The sequence below is a fragment of the Myodes glareolus genome, chromosome 6 (genome assembly GCF_982192425.1).
Source record: "Myodes glareolus chromosome 6, mMyoGla1.1, whole genome shotgun sequence".
Lineage (NCBI taxonomy): Eukaryota > Metazoa > Chordata > Mammalia > Rodentia > Cricetidae > Myodes > Myodes glareolus.
The window spans coordinates 108,180,788-108,205,541 of record NC_142031.1 but is presented as its reverse complement, the minus strand read 5'-3'; the positions used below and the strand labels follow the sequence as shown (position 1 = coordinate 108,205,541).

The window sequence follows — 24,754 nt, the reverse complement described above, 5'->3', positions numbered from 1 at the left end:
CTGCAGGAAAAGAAATGATTCCATTTCTTCCACACATTCTTACATGAAAAATAATAAACTCTCACTTCAAACTGTCCTGCTATTCATGGGGCTCAAGGTGCCTGTTACTAATTGGGGCAGTCCTGTTTATCTGGTGTGGGCCATGAGTCAGTCTGCATTACCTCAAGTATAAAACACATTCTGCTGGAGACTGTTTGCCCCCACAATTCATATTCCATATGAATAAATACTGTAGAGAACCACAGGGAAGAGGATCCAGCACTTGCAGATTTACATGGTAAACACTAAGCAAAGATTCTGGAAGCCAGTGTTCACAAAATAGAGTATAGGAGAATCCTGAGGTCACACTCCCTAGGACCTGAATCTTCCCAACAATGCTGGGAGACTAAGTCTTTAACACTCAGCAAGCTAGAGCACTTTGGGACTTGCTTAAGGTAATAACATTTCTGAAGAAAGAACTCAGAGGAAATTCAGGCCCCTTGCTTACTGTACCTTTTGTATATCCAAAGTGCTTAATTCTGGATAAACTAAGGATATCCATCCATTATGAGATCAAAGTGGCCATTAAGACTGGGAACTCTCCAGGATCTTTCTTTGGAGTATAATCATGAATATTATGCCTCACACTAAGGACTTTCCTTTAACTTTGTTGAACCAAACATTTTCCCAGACACTGGAGGACCCTTTTACCCCCTCCCCCAATATTTTGTGAATTAATTCATTAACTAATTAATTAATGTGTGAAGTGCATTTTGAGGAGTACAACTCTGACTACCTCCCTTGATAGGAGACAGAGAAAGGGGGATGTGGGACCTACACATCTCAGTCAAGGAGGTGATGCTGAAGAGATGCTGCTGCCATCCCAAATGGCTTATCTTTTCTCTGAGAACTGACCAGAATCTCTAACAAGAGCCATGTGTCCTAGGCTCTGCCACTGCCTCAGCTTCCTCCTCAGTCTGGCAGTGTGGCCTGCTGTGGGACACGCAGGCTCACCCACATGCTGCTGTGGTGCAGTGGGGCACACTTCCGTCCCTCTTTCCCAGGAACACTCCTTCCTCCCCATGATGCCTTACTGACTCCACTGCCTGTTCACAAGCCTCTTCTTCCAGGGCCAGCTGGCTCTGGAGGTGCTCATGCCGCTGAGTTCTAGATGACACGATTTCAGACAACCACACTGTACTTACTCATGGTCTTCTTAGATCAGTGGCAGTCCATATTCCTACAATGGGAGAGGAGACGATCTGCCCCTGCTTCTCAGCACGTGATCACCTCAGGGACTGGAGTGCCCTCTGGGATGCTCTTAGTGAGCTTAGAAGGATGGTCTGGGGAACAAATGATCTTGGAAAAGATGCACTAGGAAACTCAACTGTCAGGGACCCAAGTTCCCCATCCTACAGTCTGCTTTATGCAGTGATTGAGATATGTTTAGCTTCAGCTTTGATCCCATTTCACTGTTTAATCATCACCACACTTGGGAAGATGCCAACAGTTTCTACCAGGTGTAAGACCGAGGCAGGGCCTGCTCACTTCCATAGCTCAGTGTCTGACATGAAGAAGACAAATGTTTTTGTTCCTTATTATGAAAAATAAGGAAAAAAATATTATGTCAAGAATAAGCAAAAACAAGGAGATAGGCATAAGGAATGTCCCAGTGCCCCTCTGTGTACGGGTGAACTGGCATGGTGCCTTACCCTTGTCAAGTCAGGAAACTGAGCAGATGAAACACGACTGCTAGCTCGCACACAATGGTAAGGTCTTACAGCCTATAAAGCCGCCACCATAGACAGCACACACTCCGTCACTGCTTAAAGTTAACGAGCAGATGAATGGACAGTGCAAGGATCAGAGTCGCGGAACCGAGTCCCCAGCTGGGGACTTACCTGTTGGAGTGCTGCTGCGGAATGAAGAGGAGGGAGTGATGGGCGGGGTCACAGGGGGCGTAAGGCTTCCGCTGCTATGGCGTGGTGGAGTGGACACATTTCCTCGAGACACGGAACTGGACAGGGTCAGTGAAAGCTTCGGCTGAATCTTCTTCTTCAGGGACTCCTGCTCTCGGCGTGCAGCATCTGTCATGAATCTGAAACGACAGTTGCAGGTGAGCAGCCAAGGCCTTAGAAGTGACAGTGGAGTTTGACAGATGCTCTGCCCTGGGGAGGAAACTTGGTAGCAGGTTGGCTCCCTTTGAAGTCTCATGAAAACTCGCCATTTCCTAGGCAATGAAGCACCTTTCTAGTTTGTTGCTTTTCAGTTTCCTCCAAATTAGGCCCATATTTCTGCCAGGGAACCTTGATACAGATCTGCACTCAACTCAAGGTCTTCCCTTTAAAGAGCTTTTCTCTTGGGAGGGTCTCACACCCCCTCCCCGGAAGAAGCCCACTCATTCATAAGTGCCTGGCCATTCCTGAGTTGGGAGCTTCTGTCCTATGGCATTAGTGCTTAAACCACTGACTGATGCTTAACACTCATGGTCTCATCTCTATCTGCTCCCACGAAACATTCGTTTCTCTAGGTTTCCATATTGTTATTTGGAGTTGAAATGCTTCTGGCTTCTTGGGGTCTGAACACACTGCCAAGCTCTGCTAGGTCCTCAGCTGCAGGACGGGTGTGCTCAACAGCTCAAACAGAGTCGAGGGGTGCAGGGGTGGGATAAAGAGGAAGGTCACCCCATCCTGCCCATGGGCCTGCCTAAGTTCTGTGATTTTTTTTTTACTCAGGAAGGAGGCCTTATGCCCTGCTCGCCTCATCTGGACAATTGCAGGTATTCTCCCAATGTCTACTCTCTTATTCCTGTATAATCTAATGTTTCCTAAGTCTATGTAACATGAGCTGACAGACAGTTTGGAAATGTTAGCCTTTACCTACAGACCAAATACTTTCTGTATTAGTGACAGGTAGACTGTCAGCTGCATTTCTGGACACTGTCATGATGAGCACAGTGGCTAGAGAATATGAAAGCACTCAGGTAATAACAGACACTTGTGTCTGCCTGGGCTGTAAGGTGGAATGCTGCTGTGCCTCCCAAGTTCTCCCCATCAGTTGCAGTCTGACCAGCTCAATACAACTCGTTGTAGACTAACAGTAGGGTACTTCGTCATGGCATCTCACCAAATCCACTTCACATTCTGCTTACAAAATTCCTGAGTGTTTTTCTTCTCCTGGCTAGAAAATTTTGGAAGTTAACAGATGGCTCTTAGAGTCAATTAAACACCAAACAAAACAATAGTAATACTGTCTCAGTGTCTTTAAATTCCTACTTTTATATTTGGAACAAAGATGGCTCATTCCTCATCACACATGGTGGTACACACCTTTAATCTCAGTACTCTGGAGGCAGAGGCAGGTGGATCTCTGTGAGTGTAAGACCTGCCTGGTCCACAAAGTGAGTTCCAGGACAGCCAGGGCTGTTACACAGAGAAATCTGTTTTCAATAAACCAAAAGAGATGGCCTGCTCTTTAAATGATTCCTGCAACAAGATCCAGATATACAAAACAGCTTTTCTATGTTGAGCTGTAGAGGAGTAGGTTTGAGCTATAAGATGGTGGTGATTCACGACAGGGATTGAGCAAGGAACCTCAGTGCAATGAGGACTGTTTGCACCCAGGAGCCCAAACCAGTTTACTCTATGGGGAAAATTTGGTTTCTCAGCTCTTCAACTGCTTTCTTCCCCTCTTCCAAACCTCTACTCAAAATGTAGAAGCTCAGAAGAAAAAAAGGCAATGAGCTGTGGCTTCCTTTTATTATTTCAAGTAGAACCACTAATTGGCACTGCTAAGTATCTCAAAACAGGGCGTTCTGTGTGCCAGGGAGTGGGCAAAACCACAATCTAACCATATGGCTTCTTCCAGGAAGACCAATTGTCCTCAGCGGTGGGGAATTCACATAGTAAGATAAACACAAGTATTTCATGGGGCAGAAAAAAGTGTCCAGCTTGCGCTTTAGTTAAGAGTGTGGTATGTGGAGTCAGAAGCGCCAGGGTTAAACTCTGCTGGGCTACTTTGTGACTTGGGGCAAAGTGACAAATCTCCCAAACCTTAGCCTTGGTCTCTGTAGGATGAGAATACAGGTTGATAGCTCTTAGCTGATGAGACTGAGACCAGAAGATTTAAAGATTTTTGAAATTTAAAATATTTGAATAATTATCAGTTGAACATTTCCAATAGAGAAGTCTGATGTTTAGAGCATTTAAAGTTAGGGATGTGCAGCCTGTAATAACAGCAGGCAAAGTCACACATCTTTTATAGATCATTGTTTAACTGGCAACCAGCCAAGCTGACATGCCAACACTCTTAAGAGATAGCTATGAGCCTTGTCCTAAATCACCATCTGTCTGTACTCACAGGAGGTCTGGGGTTCATGGGGCTTTGTAACCAGACATCCTTGTGAGACAGGGCCTCCAGCGGCAGTCACCCATCGGTGCTATCTAACTGGATCACAGCCACTGCAGAGGTCTTGGTGAAGACTTGACTGTGGCAACCTGCCTGTCATATTGCAAGGGACTCAAAAGTAAAAACTGTTATTCTACAAAGTACCACAATGTGGTGTGTCTCAGTACTTGGTCAGCCTTACTCAATGACAAATTCTTTGAGTTGGTTCTAAAAGGACCTGGGTAAGCAGAAATCCCACCCACGGAGCGATGGGAGTGGGCCTGGAGAGTGCATATCGTGTCAGATAGAAACTGGCCAAAATACATCAGAGTCTCTTCGATTAAAGTGTATCAATACCTCACAAATAAAAATAGAAGAAAATGGCATCAAAGTCACGCTTACATGCTTACTTTATATTTTTGGTTGTGAGCCTAGCCTTTAACAGCTAAGCCATTTCTCCAGTCTAATCACACCTACTTTAAAAAAATAAATACCCCTTTAGCTTAGGTATAAAGTAACTGTAACTGCAGCCATAGTTTCTTCTTTCCCACCAGAGTCACACCCATGTGGTTTACTTGGGGTACAGAGGACAATTTATCTTTGACTTGCTTTTTCTAAGTACTTTCTATGTGAGAACAAGGCACTCATACAAAGCATTAAACAAGAAACATGCTCACCAAGAATCACACCGACCCTCCTCCCCTTAGTCTTCCCCAGCCATAGATCATGGCAAACTTGACACGCAAAATACACAGCTGCATAATATACTTCCATTAACACACACACACACACACACACACACACACGGAATGCCACACCAGTGCGAGTTCTGGTTAAAATGACTGCTTCCCAAGCACAGTAGGCCTAGGCCTTCATCCTTCTTGTCAGTATTGACTTACGTTACTTGTCTTTGGGGAAAGGGTTGACACAGAGTCTTGTTATAAAGCTTGGGCTGGCCTTGAACTGACAATCCTCCTTTGTTGGTCTCCTAAGTCTTTCTCTGTAGGAAGACGTGAGATTTACTCAACTCTAAAGCTTTAAGTCAGGTTCCCTCAATATGCTTGTTAGTCAAGAGGTGACATGTTCCCAAAAACGAGGAACCACTGGGGATGTCAGTTAGGAGACAAGGTGAAGAAGAAGGGTGGTTTCAGGCAAGAAGAGAAGGCTCAATGTCTCAGCTATAACCAGGAGGGCAGCTCCAAGCCAGCCACATGCCCTTTCCACTACATGGCTGGAAACACTCCCATTCTGTAGCTGAGAGAAGCTGAGGACGCCAACGTCCTGTGGTCTGGGGAGCCTTCTCTGGGAAGTTGACACTATCAGGGGCTCTGAGTAATCACAGGAGACAGGAGGAATTCAGAACGAGAAGAAACCTTAGTTAAGTCAGATCCCCAGTGCAATACACTCACTTCGCAGTTACTAATGAGTGAGATGCCTGCTCAAGGCCACCAGGACTGGTGAGTGGCTGAGCTGGCCTGAGTAGGGGAGTGGTGTGAAAGCTGGACAAGTCCTGAGACTGAATCGGTAGCTTCCACGGAGACCTGCTGGCTTGTGTGTTAAAGATGAGTTGCCAAATTCTCAAGGGTTTTGGTCTGGGGATGCACAAGGAGACTCCCCTGGAGCCTGCAGGTGTAAGTGGGTGGTACCCGGGTAGGAGGGGAGTCCTTGAAGTCTCAGTCAACTGCTGCAGTGGCGGTTTGCCCTGGAGACTCTGCTCTTCTGCCCTCAGTGAGTATATTCTGGACGGCTCCTGTGTCTTCCCAGCCTGCTGAGACAGGCTACTGGAGTCGGATAACACTGGCTTGTAAGGGCAAGCCATTTAATTTCAGGGACTTTATAAACGGGATGTTAAACATAACTATTACTAAATATTAAATTATGCAAAGTTATTATTAAAAACAATGTATTAAAAACAAAGGTTCACTGATTCTTAATTATCCTACTGCATTTTACTCTGACCTAGGACCTCAAGGTTACTTATATTAATGCTGGGTCTATTCGGGGAAAAGATGCTACAGTCTCTCTGCGCTGTAGCACCCCAGTGGTAGCTGGGAACTGCACAGTGGGCATATTAACACCACAGAAATGGGCAAACGCTACCACTCAGGACTTGTTCCTCTTCAAGAATTAGCTACTAAATATTGGTCAATAAACACTGTAGTCTTATTTTTAATATGGAAAAAAAGCATGTGAATCAGGCTCCTTGTCCACTCACTTAAGGAAGTAGTCAGGGAAGGAATGAGGGGAGGCAAGAAAGGCTTCCTTTTCTTTGTAACATTATTAAAAGGAATACATCTCAATGCATTTTCTAGGAATTTTGTAATATTTTAAAATGATTTTGAAATTCTGGGATACAGAGTAAATGAGTTTATTTGCCAAGTTTAATGAATAATAAAATTATGATCCATGTGCCCAACATTACCAAACGCTTTGAAGTTTCTTTTATAACTTGTTTTTCCAAGAGACTTATTACCCAGATTCAAACACAGCTGATCTTTTCAGGGTTTTCTTTCTAATGTATATATTGCACATAGAGAAACTGAGTGTGCTTTAAAGAAAAAGTAGTCACTGGAGACTTCATTCACTGTTGACTAACAGCCTGGAAGTCTGCGGTCAGCAGAGCAATGTTTTGATTTTGAAACTGAAGCTGCTATAAGATTAATTTTAATTTTCCTACAAATCAGAAAAGGCTAAGTGACCATAATTTAACACAGCCATTTGTAGTAATATTTGTTATTGTGAGGGGAAGTACATATTTCTTAAGTAAATTTTCAAGACTCCATTATAAACTCTTTAAGTCTGTAGACCACAGCGCTCCCTCAGGCTGGCAGGTTAGGCATGAACTGTGAGTGGCAGCTGCCGCTCCAGGGAGACCAGTCGCAAGCACAAACTCGGGAACTTTATAGCACTTTCTGAGACCTGGGCAGACACTCCACAGCCAACTCACTCGCCGGCCAGAACACTTCAGGGGTGAGGAGGCCGCCACCTAGCTTTCTGTGACACTGGAGGTCCCGAAATGGAAATGGCCACGGGAAACTTTAGTGTTCCTTGGAAACATCTGGAAAGAACTGGGTTTATGGGATTGTGGGGGAAGTCTGAGCAGCGCACTGTCAGGAGGCTGCCCGGGTGCAGTCCCAGCATCCCTCGGGCCTGGTCCTCCTGCCGGTCACACAGAGGACTGTGGCTGGGTGCTGCAGCCTGTCGTTATGAACCCCTCAGCCTGGCTCAGGAGCATCAGCACGTTCAGCATGCTCACATTCTCCACACCCCAGTTGTCTCCAATCTATGATCTTCTGACATGTATGTGTGTGTGTGTATGTATGTATGTATGTATGTATCCCAGACTGTTACACCTATCTATAACATAACCCGTTTCTGGAACTGCCAAAGCTCTGAAAACTAGACATTTAAAAACAAAGCACTGAAGATAAACCTTGACTGCTGCCCAAAAGTCACTTGCCTGCTTCATTCTGAGGGTGGAAGGGTTCACCAGCTTCACTGTGTAAACAGTGACTTTGTTGGACTGCAAACACTGCCCCCAATCTTGCCAGGAGTGCCATATAATATAGGAATATGGTATTTGCACCATAATACCTTCATGAAATCTGGAAAATTGTGAGTTATGAAACTTAACCCAGAGTCATAAGTGTTTTGTTAGATTTATTCATTTTCTTTTATGCATGTTTTGCCTGCATGTATGTATAAGTACCGTCTGACATGCATGCTTGGTGCTCTTAGAGGCCAGAAGGCTGCATTGGTTCCTCCGGGTAGTTATAGATAGTCATGAACCACTATGTGGGTGGGTGCGGGGAATCAAATGAGGGCTCACTGCAAGGGCAACAACTGCTCTAATCTCTGAGCCATCCCTCCAGCCCTGGAAGACACATTCTTATGTAAATATTAGGAACAGAATTGAAAGAACACTCTTTACAACATATAAGATACCTGATTTTCCGTTTGTTAGTTCATTTAACAAATATGCTGGTGAGCACTTACATTCGTTCTTTCTTTCCCCTTTCTTTCTGATACAATTTCAACTGTGCAGCGCAGGCTGCCCTTAAACTTTCAATTCTCTGGCCTCAGCCTCCACCATGCTCGGCTTACACTGATGTTTTTATGCCAACAGACTATGGCCTGGGGTTTGAGTATATTATTGTGGCAGGCAGAGGGTAGACTTTGGAAGTAGACTGACTGTGTTCAATTCTCTGATCTAGGCTGTCGAGCTGTGTGACCCCTAATAATCTATTTAACCCCTTTGTGGAGGCCTCAGTTTTCCCGTCTGTAAATGCTGACAGTAATGGGCCAACTCAGTAGTGGTATGAGGAGTGAATGAGTCAGTACACACAAATCCCTTGCGGCAGCACCTGATACTTGGTGCTTGACAGTAATGTGAACACCACCAGAACTAGACCTCCAAGCTCACAAGTCTTTTATCACTGCAATCCCCACCAGCTACAAGGCCACTTGTGAGCTGAGATAGCAAGTATCATGCCCGGTTTTGTTGACTCTGTAAGTGGTCTTCACAGGCAGCTCTGGGAAGGCAGCAACAGTGGCTGAAAGGCAAAAAGCCCAGTCCTACTGTTAGAAACCATGCACTGGGATCTCTGTGAATACACCATCCTCTTGAGTTCTCTGCCTTGGCTCTGGAGCAGAACCAAACAGTTGGAGGTACCCTTCCAGTAGGGGGGAACATGGGAGATGCTCCCTGCAGTGAGCAGATAGAAATGAGGCTCCAGGTTATAAGCCACCATCGTCACTGAGGAGGTTCACAGAGGCACTCAAGGCTCCAAGCCCTCAGAAAGTATCAGGCTACTATGCTTCCCTTGAAGCTGTAAGCTTTGCTCTGCCTTTTTAGTGGCCCTGTAGACCCCGCCACAAGGAACAAATCTGTGGGTGCCTCTGAGAAGAGAGAGCTTCCGACATGCTGTGCTGCCCTAAGTAACTCATTCCTGAGCGGTAAGACTTCCGGCATGCCAAGGATGCCACAGAGCCAGTGAGTCAGCAGAGCCACTCTGTGTACCCAAGACTCTAGGAAACCAGGTCGGGATAGCAGGTGTATTTCAGCATGTGACCAAGTGTGGTCTGTGTGCCAGAGATCTAGTTCTTCACGGAATGATGGCTTTCAATTCGCATCTGCTGGTAAAACCAGGAGTGAGTCTTCTGATTTTAGCAGTCACTTGGTTAACGCAACTGGTCAATGAAATGAGACTTGAGCTCAGCCATCGTGACTGCAGTTTGTCATAGCTCCTTCGTGAACAGAATGGTCTTTTCTTGTGACCTGGGAACTTAGGAAGTTATTTCAACAGGAGGGGCTAAAGGATGAAAAGAGAAGATGGGGGAAAAAAGGCCTTTCTCTTTCTTTTAGCTTTGTTTCTATCTGTGTGGGACTGAGAAACAAAGCCCCAGCTTCTCACATTTCATGTGTCCTCTCACCACTGAGCTAGCTCTCCAACTTCTGAAATGATCTCAGCTGGGTACATGGCCAGGGATCAGGGTCATCCTTCATCCTCTGTCTCCTGTGCGGCTTGCTCACCCTTCTCCCGGTCCCTGGGAGAAGCTGCTGGCTCTGGCTATGCTTGGGTTTGTCATCTTTCCTTTTGGCCAGCACATAACAATCAATACCACTCAAATGTAAGCACACACTTTGCTCAGTCACCCTTAAAGCTGAAAGCTTTTAAAGATTATTTTGTATTTGTTAACTATGGTGGGTAGGTGGTGTGCACATGTGAGTTCAGGTACATGCCAGAGCATCCTAGAGCTGCCCAGTGTAGGTGCTGGGAGTTGAATATAGTTCTTTTGCAACAGTGTACATATGCTTAACTGCTCATCCATCCCTCCGTGCTAAAACTGCATTTTCAATAATGATAGAAAACTAAGTTGGATATTTTTAGTAAGATGGGTATTTATACTACTTTGTATCTACAAAATACATATCAATAATGTTACAAATTATATATTACAATGTATATATGATAAAATTATTGAATAATGATCAACAGAAAATTTAAATTATACCCTTTTTAGGTCAGAAAACTTAAGTATGCTGGGCGGTGGTATCGCATGCCTTTAATCCCAGCACTCAGGAGGCAGAGGCAGGCGGATCTCTGCGAGTTCGAGGCCAGCCTGGTCTACAAGAGCTAGTTCCAGGATAGGCACCAAAGCTACAGAGAAACCCTGTCTCAAAAAAAAAAAAAAGAAAAAGAAAAGAAAAGAAAACTAAGTACATTTTCCTATGTTCTGTTGTTATAATTCTGTCTGAATAAAGAAGAGCAAGAAGGAACTGCCGCCCAGAAAACACAGCCTGTGTACACGCTCTAGACAGCACCACCCGGAGACCAGAGGCTGTTCTGTAGATAACACCCAGGATTTTCTCCTCTCTCACTGTCTCTCCTTTCCTCCCTCCCTGCCTCCCCTTTTCCTACTTTTTAAAAAAGCAGTATCTCACCCTAAATTTAATCACTTAAATGAAATCCATGTACTAAATCTAGACAGCAGTAACCACAAACAGGACCCCTTCCCTGCAACACCACTTTTCTGTATTTTCCGAACAAATGCTGGCTGTTTTCTTCAGCACTGTGGAGTATACGGCCAGCTTCATCATAAAGTACTGGCTCCCTTGCGGTACAGCAACCACCCTCAGAAGTCACAGGTCAACATAAATTATCAGGAAAGTAATTACTTTTTATTTACTTTAGCCACAACTAAATTAAAATATGATCTTTTTCATTGTTGATGCTAAGAATAAAAGAGTTCTAAGGGTTGCAGCACAGCCCTGGGCTTGGAAGGCAGACCTTCCTTTGCAAACTGCCTGCCCCCAACCCCAGCTTCCTCTGAACTGGGAGCAACGGTAGCTGCTCCTTACACATGGGTTTCATTGTTAATTTGGCATTCATGCAAAAACCAATGGACACAAAGAACCTGCTGTTTATGAGATTTTGCGTATGAACTACCAATGACTTCTGAGTTTCCCGTTTCTCCTCTGACAGCAAACTAAACTGGCTAACACAGCTAATGAGATGTAGTATAATTCTCCTCATAAACTGGAAGAAGTTTATTTATTTACACAAAGAGGGTGTCTTTGTGTAGCCCTGGCTGCCCTGGAACTGCAGACCTCAAGTTTACAGAGATCCGCCTGCCTCTGCCTCCCAAGTGCTGGGATTAAAGGTGTGTGCCACTACTGCCTAGTTGGAAGAAGTTTAAAAATGGGAGAAAAGAAATTGAATCTAGGATTTCCTGGAGTTTTGTTTACAGTCTATATGTGGTATACATGCAACACTGCCTGCTGGCTGAAAAACACAATCTGGAGGCATATTCCTAATTTAATTTGGTTGGTTTTCTGAGCTTTGAAAAATTGACTCTTTCTGTCTTGGGTCCCTTATTACAAACCAGACACGATCCCAAGATCTCATAGAAGCTGCTGTTCAGACCTTAGGAGGTGAACACTTGAGAAGACTTGGCCTGCTTAGGAGTACCCATCAGAGGCATCTCTTGGGCATGGCATTTCGATGAATGCTGGTTCTCCCTGACCTTCACCCTGGGATTCTGAGAAACTATTTGTAAGAGGCACAGCCATCTGGTTGGGCAATTTCTAAGAAAGTCACTTGCCGGGGTTGCTACCTAGTCCAGAGAAAAGCTGAGGTACGGAGCTAAATTTTCAACGAGAAGACTCCATTTCCACACACAAATGCTCACACTGTGTGAACTTGGACTTAGATGGATGCTTTTTTTTCTCAGTTACCAGCCTCCAAGGTGGGTGCTCAGTGGCATCTCAGAGGTTGGTGAAATGCCATGTGAAGAAGGGAGGGGACGAACAAATGAGATGGTGGAGGACCTTCCATAGCAGGCTGTCAGTGTATTTTGTATACAGTATGATGGCTCAGTGCCAGTCACCGTGAGCTCTGCTCAAGCAGTGTGGCTAAGTTCACAGCATCCTTGTCTGTGCTGTTTTCTTTTACCAACTGCAAATTCCCACAGTCTTCCACCTAGGTAGCCACCAGTGCCAATGGAGATGCCACACAGCTGAAAAGGGGTGACTCCTACCCACTGGCAGTTCTACTGAGTCTCAGCCTAGGCATAATTGAACAGGCAATTACTTTACCTAGGACTAAAGACGGCAGACTCAATGCCTGAGAGAAAGAACTGGATACGCCCCAAACCAGAGCTGCCCCAAAGGCAAGCAAGAACACAACACAGACAGCATCACTCATGAACGTATTATGGAAACAGGAACTGAGGGTCTGATTACAACAATGACATGGTCGCAAGGAAATGGATTAAGACCAGTAACCACCAAGATGGAGACCAATCCGCCACGATTCCCCTTGAGTCTCAACATACTTCACTGAAAATCGCTATCACAGTCAGACCTCTGCTAGAGGGAGCTGTGTCTAGGTATAGCTAGAGCTGTGTGTAAAATGTAATATGCACACTGAAAGTTTCCTCTTTCCCAGATGTAGTATGAATACCCCACCCTTCCCAGAAATAAACATGAATAGTCAAGCCCTTTCTGCTCATGGCGGCTCTGGCTGTGGAGCTGCCCACTTCTCTTCCCAAACTAACTTTCATCTCTCCTTCACTGCAGAACCAGTCACGATTTGCACTGAACACTGGTTCTGAACCTGGGGGTTATGGCCCCTTTGGGGGGGTCAAACAACTCTTTCACAGGGGTCACATATCCTGCATATCAGACATTTGTGCAATGACTCATAGTAAAATTACAGTTATGAAGTAGCAATGAAAATAATGTTATAGTTGGGGTCACCACAACATGAGGAGCTGTATTAAAGGGTCACAGCATTAGGAAGGTTGAGAACCACTGCTTTAACAGGAAAGGGAGGACAAACCCAGTCTCTGACATCATATGGGCAGCTACTCAATGGAATTTATTTTTGTGGCTATGTGTTGACCTATGTAGTTACAGTCAATGAATTGTTTAGAAACAATGTGACATTAACAGCATGTTTTGTTCTTAAAATCTTATTTATGTGTTCATGTGTGCGTGTGTGTGAGCATATGTTGTATGTGTGCATGTCCACAGGGTCAGAAGTGGGCCCTTTGGAGGAGCTAGAGTTACAGGAAGTTGTGAGTCACTAGATGTGGGTGCTAGGAACTGAACTCAGGTTGTCTGGAAGGAGAGCAAGCTCTCTTAACCTCTGAATCATCTATCCAGCTGTAACAGGATGCTTTCTTAAATGGATGAATCCACTTAGACAGTGAAACTATTTGGGGGGCAAAGTAGACTCCACACATGGGCTGTCCCTTAATATACAGAATGCATGTGAGCATCTGAGACTTACAGATCTCAGTTTCACAGGCCTCAGGGGCTTATATTTTTCCAAGGGATTTTCCCCTTTTTATTGCAAGAGTTCAGTTTAATTGCTCTAAAGAGTATTAACTCATATTCATGGGAGGCCATTGTTTTGGACTGAGCTCCTACATGAGGCTTCAGAAGACCAGACCAAGCCAGAGAGCAGTCACTCCTGCTAGGTGACACTAATCCAGCTGACCCTTGAACAGCAGTTTTCCATGAAATAGGCAGCTTACTAACCAGGCAAAAGAGAGGGCTTGAGACGGCGTTCCTTGAACCTTAGGATGAGAAGTCCCCTCTGCTTAACCCTGCAAGGGAAATAATTTGAGTCAATCTGCTTTTATGTCCCCTTTGCCCTTTGTAGCCCTTTTCTACCCACAGAGACAACCTCCTCAACACCAGAACAAGTTGTTTTCTGCAGAATGGGTTGCTGTGTCACCCCAGAATTACTAATAAAAGCCAGTTCAGTCTTTCAAGTTCCTATAAGTATGCTCTTCGCCTTTGGTGTTCTGTTTTCCAGGAGGCTGGACTCTCAGGAATGATGAGGTTCAGTCACTCAGGGAAGCACACATGTGAATAATCTTCATTTTTTTTTAAAAAAAAGAAATGTGACTGTTCCTCCCATCTCTTCCTCTTCCTGATGAGGACTTTGTGGGCGGAGAAATCCTTGACAAGCTAAACCACACGTATGTGCTGGGTGCGGAGAGGACAAGGCGGCTGACAACAGTAACGGAGCATTTTGTAGATAAGTTTTGAGAATGCACAAACCCTACGGCGATGGCTGCACACCAGACATCTGCCTTCTTTTTCACTGACTTTCTTCCTTTCTTGATTGTGATTATCGATCATTTGCATATTTTTTATCTTGTGTTCACAAAGTGCTTTAAAAATACATGGGGTATAAAAATACTCTACTAATGAAAAGACGGGAAAGGGATCGAGGGAGGAGAAGATTTCAGTGCAGCCTCTAAAATTGAGTAGGATGTTGGGTAGCATAACTACAGGGATGCTCAGTGCTAAAACCAAAACTGCATGGCTTACTAAGTGTGAGCACTGCTGGGTGTCTACATCACTGGGTTCTGCTGGAGGCTCATTCATCTGGATGGTCCAGGAATGAAGGCTCTGCTGCAGTGCAGATGGGAGGCTGCTCGGCCTTGCATGGTGGGACTTTCGCTGTTCTTTAAGCTGAGGAACAAAAGGAATGTCCCAAAGCCACTATTTAGTTATCCTTTGAAATGAGTTTGCATTTCACAAGCTCCCGTAGCCACCTTAACCCCATAGGCTTCACCCCATACACAGGCTCTATAAATAAGAGAATTTATAGGTTATTTGGAAGCAAAAGAACAGGAAAGAACAGGGTGTTTAAACTTTAAAAAATGTCACTGTATTCAACTGTTAATGAAGTGTGTGGAGGCCAACAGCCTTCATTTGCATGCGCAAGGCACTCACTGATCCACACCATCAGCTGCTCCCCCAAAAGCGTGGGCCCCACAATACTATTCATCCCGCTGGTTTATTTAGCAAACCCTTTCTTCACAGCATCCACAGGCCTCCATTGCAGGCCAACCTGATTAGCCCAGACTCCTAATTAGTGTTAATTAAAGGTTTAATGGATTGCAGCCAGAATTTAAAAGCATGCCACCACCTTTAAAGGCCCACTTTGGCGCAGGAATGAGCCAGGCCCAGACTTCCTATGGGGCGACTCAAGCTCGTGGATACTTTGGCACACAACACACAGGCCATGTCTGGTGACCTGCAGCCTCTCTGTCACATTTTCACAAGGAAACCAAGCTGCTTGCTCCAATCTCTGAATGTCTACTGAAGCCATGGACATTTTGAGGGGAGGACATCTTTCCATACTTCCCAAACGGCGAGACTCAGAGGCATTTCCCCACTCCTGTTATGGCCTGGGAAACAAGACAAAATACTCTAAAATAATTCCAAGGAACCCAGTACATTTTTTTTAGGCCCCAAAGGCACTCTCATATTGTTCCTGCTGCAGAGAATAGCTCAGAACATTCCTAATAAGTAAACATATAACTCAGCAGTCTAAATCTACACTTTTCTTACGTACTCCTTATCACGTGTGAGCTGACTCATTCTTAAAATAGCCAGACTGAGTCATGAATATTCATAATGCAGAAGGAAGAAGAGAAGATTTGGGCTTTAACATCAACACATGAATGCCCAAGGAGTTTCTGAAGTTGCAGGAAGTTGTGAACCACCCAACATGGGTTCTGGGAACTGAACTTGGATCTTGTGCATAAGTGGCAAGTGTGCTTAACCATTGAGTCTTCTTTCCAGTCCCAGATCTGGGATTTTAAAGGGTCGATTTAGTGCATACTATGCAAGGTGCGCCCCCCCCACCCCAACTCTGAGACAGAATGATCTCAATCTCATCATCTTTATGTTGTGCTGAGGTTACAAGAATATGTCACCACGCCTAGTTTATGCAGTGCTGGGATCAAACCCACAGCTTTGTGCATGCTTGGTAAACCCTCTGCCGTCAACCAGTGTAGCTTTCCACAACCACATGTGGCAGCTGGGCCTGCGGGAAAGAGTACAGAAAGGGGAGCTTCTCCCATCACAGCAAGCTCCGTCCACTGTGCTGTTTTGGCTGCTAAGAATTGTGTTTGGAAGTGCTGAGACTTAAGTGGTGCTGAGACTCCAGGGTGTGAACAAACAGGTCCACACCGGAGAAGGGAACTGAAGGGCAAGCATGAAAAGGTGGGGTGACAGCTGAGGACAAGTTCGGGGGACACCCATATTTCTTCAGAGGAATGAGAGTCCTCCAAATTATTCCAGAGAGAAATAGTTCTTACACTTTCTTTAAAAAGGTTTAACACCTTATTTTTGTATTTTTATGATTATTTGGGGGCACAATTATATTCAATATAAAAAATTATTTTTCCCGTGTGTGTTGTTTGTGTGTGTCTGGTGCAAGGATAATTGCATGTCTGCGTCTGTCTGTGCTCCTATGGAGGCCAGAGAGATGCCAGGTGTTTTCTCTCCATGGCTCTCTGCCTTACTGCCTTTGGCCTGGGCTTTAACTAGACCAGAAGCCTGCCTTTGCAACCTGGTTTGCTGGCAGAGTACCCCTGGCTCTGCCTTCCCTTCAGTGTTGGAGTCACTGGGATGTTCAGTCACACTCAGTTTGTTACATGGGCGCTGGGATTCTAACTCAGGTCCTCTTGCTTTCAGAGTGCTCTTCCCCACAAAGCCAAGATGCCTCTTGAAATGAAAAGCACATTTATTTGTTTATCTAGGATTTTCCACAAAGATGTGTTTTTCTTCATGGCCGAGATGACGGCACTTTCTGTAATCTTCATCATTTGGGGGGCTGATGTAAGAACTTATGAGCTCAAGGCCAGCGTGGGATACAGGGATCCTGACTCAAAACTCCAAGACCAGCAAACAAGAACAAGCAAAAGCAAGGCACAGCAGGCATGTCTTCCAGCCTGGGTGAAGTACAGGGGTACAGAAAAATGTCAGGAAGAAGTAGCCGAAATTTAATTTCAAACTGCCCATAAACTATGTGAAAAACAAGAACTCTGAGGCTGAGGAGAAGGCTCAGTGGGTAAAATACTTGCTGTGTAAACACTAAGGGCGTGGATTCAGCTCTGCAGTATCCATGGAAAAGCTGGGTATGGTGCTATTTGGTAGGGGGAAGACGGATGGTTACCCCAGCCTAGTGGAAAGGCCACCCCGAGGTTCAGTGAGAGACCTTGTCTCCAGATTAATGTTAAAAGAGAGAGGAAGACGCTTGACACCGACCTCTGGCCTCCATGTGTGCAAGGGAGTGTGCTCACAGGTACACATGCATACACACACACACACACACACACACACACACACACACTCGGAAATCTAACACAGGTCCCTCGTGCTAGGATCAGGAACAGAAATGTAGTCAGACTTTCACTCACCTCCCACCAGCCAGGCAATTCTACAGGAACTTATCTGACCCTGGATTGCTTACCCGCAGGAAACAGGAGACACGTAATCTGCTTATCATCCTTATCAAAGTGAAAAAAAATTCTGTACATGCCTTTGACCTTAATCTTGTAAAACTTGAAACCAAACTCTTGTTCACCCTTGGAGATCACGGGAAAAACCCTAGGCCAGCTTCCTGGGTCCTCTGTACTCTGGATGAAGGAGCCTCAGAGTCCCCCATTTCGAAAGGAAACTCCCCCCCACCTGCCAATGGCTGTAGGTGAGGCAGGGAGCACTTGAGGTGTGTTGTTTATTTTAAAGACAGAACGGATGTACTCAACACTGTCTGGCACATAGTTTCTTATAAAGCATGTTGCTTGGTTGTTTATTAAAATTTTCCCTATTCTTGAGAATTTCATACATGTATATAACGAAACATGAGACCCACCCTGCTTCCTCCAGCCCCTTCTATGTCCCCGACAGCAAGTTCTCCTCCGGGTGCTGCTGCTGCACAGTGCACGGGTCTGAGGCCGTCTGCTGGAGCGTGGGAAACCTACTAGTGGGGACAGCCTGAAAGAATGATCCTCCCTCCCCCTGCAGCTATCACTGCCAACAGCTCCACTCTACAGAGTGGGTGGGGCTTAGAGAAGATTTCCTCCATCTGTGCCAAAATGGAGCATTTTCTTTACAGGGAATTGTTCATTTTAACTTTCAATGCGATACGCTCTAGAATCACCTGGAAGAAAGTCTCAACAAGAGACTGTCTAGGTTAAGTTGGTTTTGTAAGCATGCTTGTGTGTGTGTGTGGGGGGGGAATTGTCTAAATTGTGTTAACTGAGGTGGGGAGATCCACCCTCTGGAGGTGGCACTATCCCTTGGGCAGGGATTCTGAAATGTGTAAGAGAATGGAGCCACCGAGCTGAGCACAGTGTTCACTCATCCTCTGTCTCTGCCCTTCACTGCAGCCATGACCAGCTGCTCGGGTTCCTGCAGACAGAGGAGCCTGGAACTGTGAGGTAAGACAGAGGCTTCTCCTCTAAGTTGCTTTCTTGGGTATTTTATCACAGCAAGAAGAACTGAAACCAGGTCAGGGGTGGTGACAGAGGAGCCAGCAAGACGCTGAGATCAAGGGAGGTTAAACAAGCAAACAAACTTGAAAAGCCACTGTAATTTCCAAGTTTGGTGGCTATCCATACCTCCTGCAGCCCTAAGGACACAGTGCAAGATTTAGCAGAGGAATTCATGCTTCTTCATGGAAAGCTGGAATTAGTCAGACAAAATGCCAGGGTTGCTTATTCAAACTGGGAAAGCCACAGAGGGAGCAGTGCAGCCACCATTGCCCCATCTTAGCCTGTGCCACGTTCCCTCCTAATCAGTGCTGCTGAATTACACAGCGGTCCTGGCCTCGTTTGTGAGATCACCCAGACTTTCTCCAATGGGCAGCACTCCCTGGCAGACCATGGGGATTTTGTGAGGAGACAATGTATCTCCGAGGATGCTGGGGGCCACTTAGCCGGTATTCACAAACAGGAACCCCAGTTTCTCTGAAGGAGTTAATTCACGGGCTGAGGTTGTGGGAGGCGGCTTCCTCATCAGGTGTAATGGAATCGGGGGTTGGGGGAATTCATTACAGAACAGCTTACACAATTTTGTTTTTAATTTTTAAAAAACTTTTCTAACCACACAATTCATTAAAAAAAGGAAAAAACTCTATGATACCAGAGAAGGCCTTGTTTTTTTGGATGAATAGGCCAGTGAGGTCTTTCCTAAGGCCTGGCTTATCTTTGCTCTGAATGAGAAGAGCCCACATGTGAAGGCACCCAGATGTACAGCAGTTAGTTGCCTTCTGCATTAGGATTCCCTTGCTCTTCATCAGAGCGCAGCTCAACCCCTCACCTCCTGCCTGATTCCAGTCTTCAGAAGGAGATGCTCAGTCCACTGCCGGAACCTTCCAGACTCCTTCTTACCCTTAAATTCAAGCACATACATACTATTTCATTTCTGAACTGAGACCCTCCGCTCTGACTGAAGGATACTGACTCTCGCTCCTTCTCAGGGAGGTGGCAGCGAGGGGAACACGCAGACAAGAGAAACCTGCATCCACCCAGCCCTATTGTGTCTGTGTCAGCCCTTCTCAGCTTTGGTTTTAGCTGTGACGTGGGAGAAGGGTTGCCCATTCTTCATTTCCATTAGTTCTGAAAGAACAGGAAGTTACAGGACTCACAGAGGGCTTGCTGCCATGGCCTTAGGGAGGTGGGGGAGAGCCAAGGGGGACTTTGCTCCATGTCCTGCTGGCAGCCTGGCATGGGAGCCTAAAGAAGGCACAAAAGGTCCTGGAGGCTTGAAACACAGGATGATGGTTGGAGCAGGGGACACACTAAGTCCCAAATGCTGTGAACTATGTTTGCCCGTTACTCCCAAGTAGCCCTCAGGCCATTTATAAAACTGGAAAAATCCTGCTCTCCAATCCAGGAGGATGTCCATGGCTAGCATTGAACTGTCATTCTTTCTTGTCTCCCACTTCTTAAAAAGGACAGAAGAGAATTAACTTCCACCATACACAGGGTTCCTTCCTGCTGTACCCATTTCTTCACTCTTGGACCTAGCTCAGGCCCACTTGTCCACAGACCAGTGGTTTTCAACCTGTGGGTTACAACCCTTTTGGGTCAAATGACCCTTTCACAGAGGTCACCTAAGCCCATGGGAAAACACAGATATTAACATTATAATTTATAACAGTAGCAAAAGTGTAGTTGTGAAGTAACAAAGAAAATAATTTTATGGTTGGGGGCATCACAACACGAAGAACTGTATTAAGGGTCACAGCATTAGGAAGATTGAGTCCGCTGCTCTAGACTAAGGGCCCTGAAGACACACATAGAACTCCTCTATCCTAGGGAAGGCCCTGACTGGCATGCTAATAGGATCACTTGTTTTGTCCTGTTTCATAACCAGAGCACCGTAACTGGAGCAAGCATAGCAGTAGCCCGAGTAATCTGGAAGATGGCAACCGCTAGCCATTTCAGCTACAAACCATGGCCAGGAGTTTACTGTGAGGCTAACTCCTTCACGTAGGCCCTATTAAAAAATAATTGCCATCTACCAGACTCCCTTCTTTTTTATTAAACTGTCATTAATTACGGGTAACAACAACTTTCATTTGGATTTTATGGAGTAATTATGAAATAAACATGGAGAACATCAAGCTTCCTGTCTCACTGAAAGCAGGGAATCTCCATAATGCTCCATCCATGAGGTGGCCACGGTAAGCTGCCCATTCCATTTACTGCAATATTTCCAACTCTCAGATGCATTTTCCTTGGTTAACAAGTGTCTTCTTCCAGCTGAGCTTGGCCTGACCTGGTTCCGCTCGCGGCTAACAACAGATCTTCTGAGGGTTGTTACATCATTCACTGGGGTTGCTGCGTAATTTGACCATGACTACGTCTTGAAGTTTTCATACTCCAGGTATATGACAATATATTATTGTAGAGTAATTAAAAATAGAGTGGGTTTTACTGTTCTGATTAGAGCAGGTTTATTGTCCAGATAAAGTGAAGTGCAAAGTTTTATATTTGAAACAAGCCATTAATTTAATAACGTGTTCATCCACAACAAATCATAACTCATTTCTTTTTACTGCAGAAGTAATTGAGTAATGAATAATGAAAATCATCCTACTGAAAAAGGGCAGTAAATATGTTGACTTTATTATTAATACTCAATTTTGGTTAATAAGGCAGCTATTAAATTTGAGACAGGATGGATCTAATTTATTGACTATTCAAGATAACAGTGAAATATTACCTAGTGAATACCTGGGTTCTTATGAGAGATGATTTGATTCTAAGCCAAAGACTAGAATCCATCTGAGAAGCCAGTTCTCATTGAGAACTCTATGACCTTAACCTGCTTCTCCCTGCACCTTAGATAATTTAAGTCCATGCCTGGGCACACTTGTGGGGACACTGGAGAGAGCCACACAGCTCCTGTGTTTTGTAGTGAGCTGGAATTCTCCAGGGAACGAGTTCATAAAATAGAACCTCAGAAGGACACTCTGTCTAAAGGAAGGCTTGCTGTTGACATCTCAGAGGCAACATTTAGTGACGCTTTGGAGAAAGGAAAAAGCCAATTCTCATTAAGGGCAAAGGGGTGAGAGCAAGGTGTTTCCCACTCTAGCCCTGTAAACAGGGTTACAGTTGATTCTCGTGATTCAAGACAGGATGGTGCTGAGTTCAAGAAGCTGAACCACTACTTCACTACTCAGGGAAGCAAGGGCTGTGCTTCCCATGAGTGCACTCCAATACTTGGTTTTTTGTTTTGTTTTGTTTTTGAAGACAGGGTTTCTCTGTGTAGCCCTGGCTGTCTTAGAACTAGAACTAGCTCTGAAGACCAGGCTGGCCTTGAGCTCACAGAGATCTGCCTACCTGAGTGCTAGGATTAAAGGTGTGTGCCACCACTGCCTGCCTCCACTGCTTGTGTGTGTGTTTCTGTTTACAGACACACTGTGGCTTCTCTGAAGCTGCAGCCAGCCGCAGAGTGACGCTTGCCTAGAGAGAGCTGACCTAATGCTTGGATTTTCTCTAGAAGGCATATCACCACCCTCTTGTGCTTTCAGATACAAGACAAAATTTGGGACTTGTTTATGAAAAGTCAACAAAAAGCATGAAACTTTAAAGAAAAAAAAGGCCCCAAATGGACCCCTGGGGAGGACGCTTGTTGCTGGCAGTTGAAACAAGAGGGCAGAGCCCCACCCTCTCTGAGCTCAAGCTGTGGGCCTGCACGTTGACAGTGACAACAAAATGCTTCAAGTAACAGCTCTGGGTTACATGTAGGTTTTTAGTGAGAAGGCAAATTTGTAAAAGCCCGATCTACAAATAACGTGGAGTGCCTAGGCTTTACACTGCCTGCTTTGCCAGTCACTTGCCTATGAGCTACTCTTGCTTTTCTCTGCAGTCTTCCTCACTTAAGGACCATCTCAGCCTACATACAGCCTTTATACAGCAGGGAGGGCTAGAACATACACGATGATTCAATTTGCCAATAAATTAATTTCTAGAAATCACCAATTTATGCCGGGAAGCGGTGGTGCACATCTTTAGACCCAGCACTCAGGCAGAAACAGAGGTAGGCAGACATCTGTAAGTTCAAGGCCAGCCTGGTCTTCAAGTTAGTTCCAGGACAGTCAGGGATGTTATGCAGAGTCTCTGTCTTGGAGAACCAAATTTTTTTTAAAAAAAAAAAAGGAGAAGAAGAAGAAGAGGAGGAGGAAGAAGAAGAAGAAGAAAAGAAATCACTAAACTGTACTAGATGTCAAGGCTTCCAATAAAATATATGTTTGGCCAGTCAATTGGTAATTTTTTAGGTGGGATAAGTTTGTCTCATATTTATATGTGTTTGGGTGTGAATGTGTGCATGCATATGTGCATGTGTATATATTCATCAACATGCCTGAGGCGTGGGACAGAATATCAATATACCCCATCTAGGACCTATACCTTGTGAATGCCAGAGATGGTTCGGTGTTCCTCCCTGTTTGAGCAGAGGCATCAAATATTTACTTTAGAACCAATTCCGCCTATAGAAGAAATAAAAATAACTGGAAGCAGGCCAAAAACAAATGTGTTTGGGAACATTTCAAGAAAGGGCCCAACATTTTCTTATTTGGCTGCTTTAGAGAAGGGCTCCGTCTCTAAAGCTAACACTGTATAACACTCTCAGTTTGCTAATGGCTCCAAAGTGACAGCGTCATTTCTGACATGAAGGTTTCCTGCTTGACCTTTATAGAAAGAGTATTCGTAGCCTAATATGAGTGACGTGTGACATTTCTACAGAAGAAAATTGCAATTCAACAAAAAGTTTTTAATGGCTACACTCAGGCCAAAGGTCACCAACACGTAGCCCACAGAGTGCCGGATCCAAGAATGGGCTATGACAAGTCACACAACAATCCAGACTCTGGGTTATCTTAAGGAGCATTAGTTCTTCTGTTCGTGGGAACAAACTCCTACACAGAGACAACAAGGAGCTTAAGAGAAACATCCGCCCATGTCTCATAGAAGCGTTATGGGCTCTTAAACTCATTCTCTATTATTCTAGAACATAGTCAGGTTTGCTGATTCATGTTACTTGCTTGATACTTCTAAACATTCGAACATTCTTCTCTTGATATAGACACAACATTTTAACAATGCGTCGTTGACAAATAGTTAGGTATCTACTAGGTACAAGGCAGTTTGGCCCTGTGAGAACAGTACAAGAGGCCCTGGACCCCTGACAGAAAACAAATAAAACAACAAAAACAAAGCCAACCAGCTGAGCAGAAATTACCAAAAAGGCAAGGGTGGGGTTTTAAAGTATACCAAGGGGATTTAGGGTGGCAAAAGGAGATAAAGTCAGACTCACCCACAGGAACGACACTGTGAAGGAGACACTGGGGCCAATGCAATCTTAGGAAGTAGTTAGAACCTTCACTTTAATGACTAGGATGGAAGGAGTAATTCACCCCGAGAAAGGCTTTTAGGGGTATTACAATTTTTACGGCAGGCACAGGGGGCCCTTATGTTTTATATACCTTCTTTTAAAATATATGTAGGCTTTCTGTACATTTTGAATGGTTTCAACTAGCTCTTGAGACTCATCTGCTCCTCCAAACACATACACAGGTACCAGCAAAATGGCTCACTTATATTGTCTGTGTCACTGTTCTGATGGCCAGCATTTACTCACATCCTACAGGCATACCTGGAGACACAGGGCAGGGAGGAGGGATTTACATATTAGTAAAGAAGCTTTCTTCAAGCCATCTACTCCTCTGCTGGGAGCTACAGACCCCTGGCCCCTTGACTTACTTTCCTGCTTGCAGCTGCTCTGAGCATGAGACCTTGATGGCCGGCCGGCCTGCAGCTGAAAGATCCCGAGAGCTGGGCATGCCTAAGGATCCCTATATAAGATGCCCCTGAGCACAATGAAGTTTGGCATCTGGCATTCTTGTATCAAGAGTGACCCATGTCTGCGTCTCTGTCTCTCTGTCTGTGTGTGCGTGTGATTTTAAGTCTCTAGGCCAGTTCCCGCCTCACACAACCGGTCCTGTAGTGACATGGAGCTACAGGACTGGTTTGGGTTTTTAAACTCCTTAAGGGAGTAAAG

General features: G+C 45.0%; 1 protein-coding gene and 1 long non-coding RNA gene across 2 annotated transcripts in view; one reads left to right on the top strand and one right to left on the bottom strand.

The window, feature by feature from the left end:
- The window catches only part of Jazf1 (JAZF zinc finger 1), a 312,042-nt gene that overhangs the window by 52,195 nt on the left and 235,093 nt on the right, over positions 1-24,754 (bottom strand). Inside the window, exon 3 of the mRNA XM_085691057.2 lies at positions 1,881-2,077. Within this exon, the coding sequence (XP_085547183.1) occupies positions 1,881-2,077 (197 nt within the window). The remainder of the gene's footprint in view (positions 1-1,880; positions 2,078-24,754) is intronic.
- LOC125404459 (uncharacterized) lies at positions 1,972-22,833 on the top strand. Its single transcript, XR_007233283.3, has 6 exons — positions 1,972-2,095; positions 2,715-2,758; positions 18,571-18,621; positions 20,561-20,870; positions 20,950-21,073; positions 22,106-22,833. It is a non-coding gene; the product is annotated as an uncharacterized LOC125404459 (long non-coding RNA).